This window comes from Ochotona princeps, chromosome X, assembly GCF_030435755.1.
Source record: "Ochotona princeps isolate mOchPri1 chromosome X, mOchPri1.hap1, whole genome shotgun sequence".
In the NCBI taxonomy this organism is placed as follows: domain Eukaryota; kingdom Metazoa; phylum Chordata; class Mammalia; order Lagomorpha; family Ochotonidae; genus Ochotona; species Ochotona princeps.
In genome coordinates, this window is record NC_080865.1 from 46,644,289 (window position 1) to 46,656,597 (window position 12,309).

The 12,309-nt window shown below is 41.0% G+C and overlaps 1 protein-coding gene across 1 annotated transcript; it reads right to left on the reverse strand.

The window, feature by feature from the left end:
• Positions 1 to 10,056: 10,056 nt before the first annotated feature.
• Positions 10,057 to 11,434, reverse strand: LOC131478526 (RNA-binding protein 26-like). The gene has a single exon (XM_058658664.1). The coding sequence runs from the start codon at positions 11,432 to 11,434 to the stop codon at positions 10,676 to 10,678; it is 759 nt and encodes a 252-aa protein (XP_058514647.1). The 3' UTR covers positions 10,057 to 10,675.
• Between the last annotated feature and the right edge of the window lie 875 nt (positions 11,435 to 12,309).

The following is a 12,309-nucleotide window of genomic DNA, read 5'->3' on the forward strand; positions in this document are numbered from 1 at the left end:
GCAGAGCAACAGAGGCAGAGATATCTACTCTTTGCTTATTCACTCCCTGAAATTCTTGCAACAGCTAAGGCTAGGCCAAGCAGAAACATGGAACCAGGAACTCTTAGTCTCTCACATGGATAAAACAGACCTAAGTATTTGAATCATCACCTGTTGCCTTCCTGCATTAACAGAAAGCCATAACCATGAGATAAACTGGAACCTGAACCAAGACACTTTGATACAGGATGTGAGCATCCCAACTACCTATTAATCACCACCCTAAATCCCCCAAATTCCCAGTATGTAGTCTTAAATAATTTACATTTCTTTTTATGACCATTTCACAATTTGCAAAATACATAGTGTATTTGGGTCATTCTACTTCTACTATTCTCCTGCCATCGACTTAACATACTGTTCTGAAAAGGGAACTTTATAGTTAGTCACCTGGTGTGTCAAATGAGATTGATAATGCTGATCCTGATTAATTTTCACATGCAAGGAATCTTGGGAAGTTTAACTTTCTGGCACTACTAGTAGACTGATTTTAAAAGATAACATCAGAAGTATGAAAACATAGCTCCGCCCTGCTGCTAAGATCTTGCAGCTGGGCGAGTTTGGGAGGGGTGTGGGCCTTGGGGTTGGGGGCAAGTGCTGCTCCCTGCAGTGTGGCGACTGTGGGGGGGTGCCCCTGCCGGGTCGGACCCAATGCTGGGGACTCACGCCAAAGACATTGCCAGAAGGCAGTGAACGAGTCCTCAGCCTCCCCCAGGGCGGCCAGTGCACCAAGTGGTGCCAGGCTTTGCCTGCTGGCTGCCCAGTGGCAAACTCTGGGGTTTTTTAAGATATGTTTGCTGCCTAGGGACACCCATGACTAAGGCCAGTTTTAGTGTAGGTGAGAAGTGAATTTGGGGTGATTCCTAGTTACAGGGTCATGGAAGTTTTAGGCATGCGTGGGGACTGAGACCAGGTGGTTTGGAGGGAAGTATCCAGAAGACAACTTGGGTTAGACAGATTCACCAGCCCAATTAGGAATCCAGAGATGGGCTGTTAGCATAGAACATCGCTGATCACCACACACCAGCCTGTACCAATGCTATGGATGGGGGCCTCTTTGGCAGTGTTGGGTACCATTACCCAACAGTGTGGTGAAGTGGTGGAGTGGTCACATTTGGCAAGGTCAAGACTCTATCCAGCACACAAGAGAACTTGGTCTGGGGGTAGACTCTATGGGGTTGTGTGGGCCCAACCCTGTGGATCTACAAATCCCCCTGGTAGCTCGCAAGCTGGGGTTGGGATGGACTAAGCTAGGTGTGACCATGCCACCTGCCATCACTCATGGGTGTAGGAACCCACAACAGTCAGGGTAGGTCAAGGCAGCAGCACCTGAATGTGCATCCTTTAACAGGTTGTGGGGTGGGCCGGGCTGCCACTGGAAGGGGCCAGAATGGGCAGGGCTGAACAAACCTTAACTCACAAGAAACAACAGAAATCAGGTTGGAGCACAGGTCATGCCAAGCAGGTCCTTGCACCTACTGATCTGCATGAGACAGGGACACTAAGCCACAGCATCTAAGGGGTCAGGACAAGTGAGGGGCTCTGCCAAGTTGAATCAGAGCAACCACTGGCCTTCATGTGATCTAAGGTTGGGAATAGACCCAGTTGGGCAGCCAAGGGGATACTCTAGCTGGGTTGAGTTTCCCACCAATGAGTGCATGGGCTGGAATTGGGGCTGCGTTCTGATCAGGATACGATTGTAATCTCACTTGGCACAAGTGTGGACTGGGAATGCAAGCACCAAGCCGGGCCAGACTCCAACACCATCTGGTGCTCTGCAGGAACAGGGGAAACGTGTGACAGACTAGGCTAGGTCTCAGCCCTTACTGAGCCATGTGTGAGCTGTATGGGGATATGGAAGAGCCATGGATGGGTTGAAACATCCAACAGTAAGAACCAGATTGGGTTGAAGAACAGTCAGGAAATGCCACTGTTCCTGTTAGGACAGGAGGTGAACTGAGCAGAGCTGGCTCATGGACCCACTGGTATGCGTGAAATCTGGCACTGGGAGAGTTTCTGATGGAGGAGCCTGGACAACTCCTCTGGCAGGACACAGTCCCTGCAGGTAAGCGCAAGAAACACAATAGGAAACAGCCTATGGAAATTATCCCACCGGCATACACATGGCATGGATTGGGGGCAGACCAGACTGAACCTGTACACATCAACCGCTGGTGAGTCCGAGTGCCAGAACAGAGTGTGGGTCAAGCCAGGTTGCGACACATACTAATACACAATAAGGAATGCCAGGGTGAGATGAGCCGTACCGGATGTGATTGCAGCGCCCAAACAGCACATGTGATAATCAGGGGGAGGAGGCAAAGCTGACAGGGGAATGTGGGCTCCCCTGCTGGACAACTACTTTCATTGGAAAGCGTGAGTCGGGATGGGGGCAGATCAGACCAGGCAGGGCTGTAACACCTGTGGGCCTCATATGAGCTAGATAAGGGAAGGGTCACAGTGGGCTGACTGTTCTGACTGGTGCAAGCAAAAACTAGAGTGGGTGAGGGTTGGTTGGGTTAGCCGCAGCACTAGCTGGCAGAGGCTGGCACTGGGAGCTAATTCTGTCAAGTCAAATGCCAGAACTACCTGGAGAGTGCATAATCTGGGAGTGGGTGTGGCCTAGAAGGGAAATAGTGGGCACCTCCCTTGGGGCTATCACTCTCACTGGACAGCACGAACACCAGGACAGGGGCAGGGGTGGCTGGACAGAAGGGCACCAGCCAGAAGGTGTGTGGGCTGGATAGTAGGTTGGTTGGGTTGAGCTGGGCTTCAATGACATGTGCAAGAGCTAAATGGGATATGGGACAGACTGAACAAGCCTGCGGTGCATACTGGCAAGCATGGGAACCAGGGTAGGGGGCAGAACTGGTGGGGGTTATGGGGAGTCGCCCCAACTAGGCTGCAGCTCCAACCGGTTTGTGTGAGGACCGAGTATGAAGTGGGCAGGATCGAACTGGACTACAACACCCGCTGGTTCACAAGGAAGACAGGGCTGGAAACAGAATGAACCCAGCAACTGCAACAACCAGCATGTGCATAAGCTGATTGGTGTGACGGACGGTGTTGGACTGTGTACTAGCAAACTTGCTCAAGAATCAGGCCTGGGATCATCTCAGATGAAGTTTCTTTGGAGATCCCTCCAACTGAACTGCTTATCTTAGAACCCCAACCATGAAGAGACTGTCAGCCAGTGGACTCTGAATAGGGTTCATTGCGATTGGAACTGAGAGATTGGCAGCAATCCAGAACTGATGAACTATCAAAACTGTATGAGCAGGACCCTCAGAGCGCGCCTCCCGTTGGGGATCTGGGATGGGTGGGAGGCTGGGTGGGGCTTTTCCCTTTGTTTCTCCTCGACCCCAGATACAGGGAAAAATGATAATATTAGTGTGGAAACAATGGTATTACCCACTTTCACCCTGTAGCCCTTGACCCTTTGTACCCTAATAAACTAAGTAAGATTAAAAAACAAAAAACAAAACAAAACAAAACAAAGAAGTATGAAAACATGTGAAAGAAAAGTTTTCTTACTACTGTTGCCACTATTACTACCACTCCTGTTATTGCCCCCAAGTTTTTTTCAGAGAATTTGTATTTTAATTCCACTTCTGTGTTTTTTTTTACTTATGTATAGTACATTTTAATCACAGCTCATTCAACTAAATCGATAGAACATTCTTAACCATTGGTTTGACAAGGTATAACACAAACTTTTACAAAACTGCATTTGTAGTAGTATTGAAACACAGACTTTTTGTTTTTATGATTTCGTTCTTTTAGTTTTTTGTTTTTTTCATGACACAGTTCCATAAGTTCAAGGATTTCCCCTTTCACCCTCCCGACCATTTCCCCTATATTATTACAATAGTATAGTCTTTCAACAACAGTCATAAGTTCAGCATTTTGCTATTTTAAGTGTGTCCTGACATTGTAGGTATAGACAATGGAAGAAAGTACAGCATCCTACTGTTAAAATGTATTTAACAGATGCATACTGCAATGTATCTTCACTTCTGGAATGGTAGTTTCCACTATACAGTTTATTTTACACACATACACACATATACATACATGTATATGTATGTATATATATTTTTACCTATATATCTATTGACCTTGTATCTTGCATGAAGGTTGCCTTAGTGATCTATGTCATTTGGAGCATAATGATCAGTAAAATAATGGAATCATTTCTTTGCAAATGGTAGAATTTCATTTAATTTAATAGCTGAGTAGTATTACATAGAGTACATATACCAGTCTCTTTATCAATTCCTCTTTTGATACATTTAGGTTGTTTTCATGTCTTCACAATTGTTGATTATGCTGCTGTAATACAGGATTACAGGTCACTTTCTCATATGTAGATTTTATTTCCTTTGATTGTATTCCCAGAAATGGGATGCTTGGTTCATATGGTAGATCAATTTTCAGTTGTTTTAACACTCTGCATACTGACTTTCATAATGGCTGTACTAGCCTACCTCCCATGAACAGTGGAGTAGGGTTCCTTTCTCCCCATATCCAAGCCAGCTGCTGTTGTTAGTAGATTTCTGAATATAGGCCAATTTCATTGCAGTTTGGTGAAACCTCAATGTGATTTTTATTTGTATTTGCCTGACAGCTAGAGTCTGAGCATTTTTTCACATGTCTATTAGCTAATTAAATTCATTCTTTTGAAAAATGCCAATTCATTTTCTTCGCCATTTTCTTCGCATGGTTTTTTTTAATTTGCTGTTGCTGAGTTTCTGAAACTTTGTAAGCCCTGGATATTACTGTGTTGGTTCCTTCTTCATTTTGTTGATTGCTTCTTTTGTTGTATAGAAGCTTTTTAGTTTGACATATCCCCAGTTGTTAATTTTGGCTTTGTCTGCCTGTGTTTTGGGTGACTTTTTAAAAAGTCTTTACCAATGCCTATATATTGCAGAGTGGTTCCTGTGTTTTCCACTGACACTTTGATTGATTCTGTGTGCAGATTTAGATCCTTGATCAAGTTAGATCTTATTTTTGTATAAGGTGAGAGTTGGAGGTCTTATTTCTTATCCAGTTGTCCCAGTAACATTTGTTGAAGAGACCAGGCTTTTCCCCTGGATTATTTTCAGTTTTCTTGTCAAAATTTAGTTGCCTCCCCTGCTATGCTTCTACCAAATTCTCCTTAGCCCCAGCTCCTGGTTCATCACTCTCCAGCCTCTGTGATCCTCAGCTGTGACTGCACTGTTTCCTGCTCAGCCTTTCTTCCACTCCTGGTTTCAGAAGTACCCAGGATGAGGGAAATAGCAACTGTGACTTGTACCTAGATCACAGGGCTGTCAGTGAAACCCATTGCACATTTTTTTCTTTGCTTTTCTTGCCAGAACCTAACTGCAATTAGGTCTTGGTGCAACTCTGACCTATTTTGGATGGAAGTTCTGAGATACCAAGTCAGTATTGTTCTTCTGGCGGGACCAGTGCAATCTGTTGAGCTGAAAGTGAGTTCTGCCCTGCCTTACTGCATGCACAGCTTGCTATTTTCTCTTCCAAGATCCTTTGCCACAGTACTCAAACTGATACCCAATATGACAATGATGTGTGAGTCTAAGCTGTGAAATCCACCCAGATCCCAGACCCATCCAATAGGACTCTTCCATTAAAGAAATCATCAGGCCTTGAAGTTCCATGGCTGTGTTCACCTCCTGAGTTCCTGGTGAACTTCCCTTCTCACTTGGCTGTCAGTGGAACTCTGATTGCCATTGGGGTATCTACTCACTGTAGCACCACTCCACAGTTTCTGCTGCTTCCCTGTGTCCACATGTTTTCAGGTGTTGCTCTACTAATGGCCCATCCTCTCCTATTTTCTGGGATTGCACTCTTTCTGCTTTACCTCAGCTAATCTTTCTTTGTCTGTTTAAGCCTGTCCTTATTCTATTCCACTATCTTTAAACTCCCTATATCTTCTGATACTAGTACTTACTAGTGCTTGCTTTTCAAATGCTGCTGTTGCTCTTTCTACAGGACTGAGTTGAACCTTGAATAAAAGACAATCACTGACCAAGTATAGAGCTAAAATGTACCTTAAGATGGAAATAGCTTGAGAATGTGATAAGTTTAAAAATATTAGCATGCGGATTAATTCCTGTACTTTTTAAAACCTCTGCCTCACGCTCCCAACTTGACCCTAGGAGGTCCTTCAATACATCCTTTACACTATATAGGGAAACATTTCCCAGTGGGAAGCATCGCCCATAGAGGCACAAAGGCAGATATGCATTTATCGAATGTTTGCTTAATACTTCCAGGTTTCTCAGTCCTTTGTAAACCTTCATAGAACTTTCATTTCAGGTGGCTACTTCACTACACAAGTCTCACCTCATGTTTTCATATCAAAGCATACAAAAATATCCATTCTGAATAAATAAAGAGAAACTGGAAAGTTTTTTGTCTAATCAAAAAGCATAATAAGCAGCTATGCAATGAGATTTCATAAATGCCATATCCTGTTTCTACACTAATGAGAAATTACTTAACCTGTCTTTGACATTTAACCTTGAAAAGTTTAATGTTTATTTACTTGAAAGGCTGGTTTTAGTTTTTAATTTTTATTTTTTTGAAAAAGGAGTGGGTGAAGAGAGAAAATTACCCAATCAACTGACTCACTCCTAAATGTGAGTAATGTCTAAGGCTGAGCTACTTCAAAGTCAGGAGCCTGGAACTCCATAGAGGTCTCCTGTGTGGGTGACAGGGTCCCAAACACTTGGACAGTTTTCTGCTTGTTTTCCAGGTGCATTGTTAGGGAGCTGGATTGGAGATAGAGCAGCTGACTTTAAACTGGTATTCTTATGGGATGCTGGCATTTCAATTAGTGGCTTAACTCATAGCAGCATGACACAGGTCCCAATTCAATAAAAACATATTAGAACAGTCCATTTGAGATTCATAACAAATCAAATTAATAAGCAAGAAGTATATTTTTACATATTTTTACTTTATATATGACAGATTGAATCTTTTTATAGTGTGAATCCATTACTATAATGTAATAATTATGTTATGATTGTTTTATTTGTGTATTAAAATAGAAGTGATATAAATACATATATATATACACTGATCTATTTATATATACGTATATGTAATATCACTCTAGTCTACACTGGTATATTTTTTTTTTTTTAAATATTTTTTATGGGAAAGTCGGATATACAGAGATGAAGAGAGACAGAGAGGAACATCTTCCATCTGATGATTCATTCCCGCAGTGGCCACAATGGAAGGAGCTGTGCCAATCTGAAGCCAGGAGCCAAGAGCCTCTTCTGGGTCTCCTATGTGGTTGCAGGGTCCCAAAACTTTGGGCCATCCTCAATTACTTTTCCAGGCCACAAGCAGGAAGCTATATTGGAAGCAGGGCTGCTGGGATCAGAACCGGAGCCCATATGAGATCCCAGCACATGAAAGGTGAGGACTTTAGCCGCTAGGCTATTATGCTGGGCCTGGTATATTTACTTTTAACAGCAACCTTTAAACTTTTATATTTTTTCCTTTTGCTATGTAGATCTTTATTTCAATAAGAAGATCGTCCTTTAACACTGTAATACTGATCTCATACTGCTAAACTCCTTCCACTATTTATTGTCTGGGCAAGTCTTTAACTTCACTTTTTAGGATAATTTTGAAAGATGTAATATTTTGGTTGGTAGGACTGCTAGTATTTTTCAGGAGGTTATGCATAAACATGCTCACTTCCAATCCACAGGATTTTAATGACAGTCTAATTAGTGCTCCTTTATGAGTTGTTCCTTCCCTAGATAAGGAAATTTTGTATTCATTCTTTAAGCAATGTCTTATTTTTTAATTTTGAAAATCTGTGATATGTGGATTGATTCTCTTGATGGTGTCTCATTAGTCCTTTAAGCTTTCTTCACTCGTGTTTTTTTCTTTCTTCATTTTGCTCCTCTGAATGGGTAATTTCAAATGACTTAACTTCTGCTTCACTAGTTTAGTCCTTTGAACTGACAGTGTGCTGTTGAACTGTTCTAATAAAATGATTAGTCAATTGTTACATTTTACTGCTCCCTCATAATTCTTAGCTATCATGTTTTCTTATTAAAATTGTTGTTTTATGTGATATCACTTTTTTCAGAATTTCTAGATCATCTTTGTGATATTATTTGGAATAATTTAGTCAATAAATCATTTACCTCCATTTTAAGGCTCAATTACTGGAGGACTTTTAAGCCCTTATTTTACCTGCTTTTGTTTGTTTTATTTAACTTGGAATTTTGTTTTGACATGAGATATGCACACTATGGAAAAATCAGTCACCGTATTCATTCTTCATGAACCAGCTGTGTAATGAGGGAAGAACTTCACCAATCCTGTCAGTCCTGGTAACCTCTCACACTGCCATCTGTATGTGCATCTTTTATAAATTTGTGTGCTGATCATATTTCTAATTACAATTTATTGGCTTCATGGAAAACAAAACTTATTTATATAAAATGAATAAATTTTGTGGATTTTTTTTGGGGGGGGAGGTGTATTCTCTTTTTTTCAGATGATCTCTTGCTCCCTCTGGTGTTTGTCTGTTGAACCATAGATCCCCTTAAGCAACAGCATGCTGCTCACAATTCATTATTATTATTATTATTCAGCTGTCCCAAGCATTTAGAGTGTGCTGGGTCCCATCCATGTTCCAGACATAGGCTACATCAAGATAAGTCATAATTAATGCCAGAACGATGCACACATGCTCTAGTCTTTTTTTCTTTTAAGGCTTATTTATTTTTATTGCAAAGTCAGATATACAGAGAGGAGGAGAGACAGAGAGGAAGATCTTCCATCCTATGATTCACTCCCCAAGTGACCACAAAGGCCAGAGCTGAGTCTGTCCAAATCCAGGAGCTTCTTCCGGGCCTCCCATGTGGGTGCAGGGTCCCAAGTCCTTGGGCCATCCTTGACTATTTTCCAAGGCCACAAGCAGGGAGTTGGATGGGAAGCAGGGCTGCCACGATTAGAACCATTGCTCCCATATGAGATCCCTGTGCATTCAAGTCGAGGGCTTTAGCTGCTAAGCTATTGCACTAGGCCTACATGTGCTCTACTCTTTTCTGACTACAGGAGGTGCAGAACTGTATAGGACACTATTTGCTCAGCCTTGAGTCCTGTGGAGCAGTACTACCCACGTAGATCTTTTGTTTGCCAAGAGGCTCCCAGTTATCTATGGTGTGCCAGTGCTCTTTCATGAGATAGGAAGCAGTCCTTTGGAAGCCATCCTTGGAAAATCAGAACATTGGCTATAAAGTCCAGGTTCTTTTTGCATCTCTAGGGACATATTGAGAGTTGAACATTCACTCTTGGTCCTAAAACACTGTTCTTAGACTTAAGTTTGATAAAGTCATAAGTTTTCTTAACATCTTTGATGTGGTTGGTTTCATGGTTGACTAGTGTGAAGGGCTTCTCAATTGCGTTTCAGTTTTCTCACAAAGGGAATTTTGAGAAACTGGTTCATGCAGTGTTGAATCAATGTCCCAGTGTGGGAAGGCAGGGTCTGATTTTTCTTATTCTACAATCTCCCTGATGTCATCCTTCTCCCAGATGTGTTTTGTTTAAAGGTCTATTTGCTTAGAAGGGAGAATGACAGGGAAAAAAGGAAGAGACCAGGAACCAGAGATATTCCATTCACTGACTCACTTCTCAGAAAGCCATAACAGAAAAGCTAAACCAGGCCAAAAACAGGAGCTCCACTACCTGAGCCATTATGTGGTTAGAAATGGAGCAGCTCAGACTTGATCCCAGCATCTGATAACAGATGAGGACTTCCCAATCAACACAATACTCTGTGCCTCAGTGCTCACTCCTGAGATACATTTTAATATAGAGTGTATTGAATGATATTAGAGAAAAGCCCTGCCCATATTTCTTGGCTGAATTTTAAAAGCATTATTATTACATAACAGTCTGTCAACATGAAGTTATTAATGACTTTATGTCTTTATGCATATCTTACTTTATCCCACTGGTTTTTTAGATTAGTTTTTTTTTTAAGAGACCATTCCACTTTATTTTTTTTAACATCCAGATGCATAAGGACTCATACGTAAAGCAGTCATACACCATTATCATTAAAACCCATATGGTAAAATACATACACAAGTCCAACAAAAGCCTAATACATAGTAAAGCCTAAGCATACTACTATGTAACATGAATACATAACTTGGAGACTTTAGTTAGAGCACTATGTTATCTATTCATTTTGAAAACATTCATTAAGATTTTAAATGCAAATTCATTCCTTATTTGGAGTAAAACAAAATCCTCTAAGTTATAACAAGTATTGGTCATACGTTTTCAGACCTATTCATTAAATTACAAAGAGCCCAAAGAATTCTGTAATGTTCAGTAGAAGTATGTAATAAAAACATTGCATATGTTTCTAGTGTGATGTCTTTAGCAACTGTTTACTGAAATAATACGTAAATATCAATCTTTCAAATACAGGATCAGAAGGTAGTTTTCTTCTTTTTTGTATATTTGTGAAATCCATCTTCATCACATTTTAGCAAAAATTGTTTTTACAAGTATGTAAAGTAACATTAGATAATCCTAATGCAACACAGGTAGAGTTCTAGCATATGCAGATCAGTGATCAGCCAAATCATCTTCTCCAAGAACGAGATTCATTGTCCTCTTCTTCTTCATCATCATCTTGAAGTAATGAATCATCCACCAAAGACTCTTCCTGAAATTCCTCTTCATCAGCTTCAATTTCTTCTGTTTCCACTGCTGAAATGTTAGCTATTGGTTTATTCCATGCCAATTTTAGATCCTGCCCTTTAAAACGAGCTCCATGAACTGCAGCTACTCTTGTCTTGAATGTAATTACTGCGTGAAGTGAAGAGTCATCAATCTGACAATCTTCAATTTCACCATATTGTGCAAAATGAGGAAGAAGATCTTCTCTATCACTCTCTGTAAACGCAGAAATCTCCAATGCCCTGGGACGGTGATCCACCACAGCGTGACCAGGTACACCTCGCCCTCGCCCTCGCCCTCGACCCCTGCCACAGCCATGAGCTGTACCTCGACCTCTTGAATGAATTCCTCTACCCCGACCAGAGGAAAGAATCCCTCGTTTTGCAGTCTCCAGCTGTAATTCTGTATACTTCCTCCTAAGTTCAGTGACTTCTTCTCCAGCTTGCATCTTCTTATATAAATCCAGCTCTGTATCAAGCAATTGTTTTTGCATCTGAGTCTTGGCCTTTATACTTTTTGGAAGACAGCGACCAGGAAACGCAGCTTTGACCTCATCTTTCAACTTGGTGATCTTTTTTGTCAAAACTTCAAGAGTTTTCATGATTTCTGCTTTATCTTCAGATTTCATTGCTTTATTTTTCTCCAGTTTTGAAATTAACATTAGATTAGTTTTGATATCACAGGTAATAATTTTTTTCTGAAGGATGTTTCCTGATATTCTTACTATGTCACTGTTGCATAAGCATTTTCAAGATGGTGACTCTTCTTGTTCATCATTAATTTCTCAGCTCTCAAGTATGCTAAAATATTTGTCGGTGGAAAATGTAGCCAGTTTGGGGGAATTATGCTTAGCTCAAATTTTGAAGGTCTTCTGTTGAAACAGAAATCTATTATCTTGGGGAACCATACCCTGATGTATTTGGCTATACTAATGAATTAGCAAGGTCCACAAGATAGTATCACTTTATTTTTTATTTATTTTTGATAGAGCTATGGATGAGTATGGTTTCATAGCAGAGGGAAGCAACACTGAAGTATAAGACATGTGATTATATGCCAGAGTGGAGTAATCTGCATTGTGTTTTATTGATCTCTTTCATAGGGTAAAATTGTTCAGCATTTAACTTTCCTAGACATTAAAATTGTAGTTTCTTTCATCTTAAGAAATATTTTTGGCAGTGCGGACTCAACATTTCAGAATAAGTCCGTTTATATTCTTTACTTTCAAGAGATACTTGACACTACCATGCGATAGTTGAAATAAAAGTTTTTTTATATCCACAAATGGTTGCAAATAAAGAATTAGGCACCAAATGTGTTTAGTAAAATCGTACTGTAGACCTGTGGGCAGCACAGCTTAGAAAACTGTCCAAAGAGAAGAATCTGATCTCTTCTTGGCCTTTTGGCTAATATCAAGTGTAGGAAAACAATCTGTTAACCACAAGTGCAATGACCATCAGCAAAAGAAGAGACAGAGGCACAATAATTATTAATGATGTGGGCCCAGCACAGTAGCCTAGCCGCTAAAGTCCTTGC

Coding starts and splice junctions, on each gene's coding strand:
- LOC131478526 (XM_058658664.1), bottom strand. CDS start 11,434: ATGTTAATTTCAAAACTGGAGAAAAATAAAGCAATGAAATCTGAAGAT.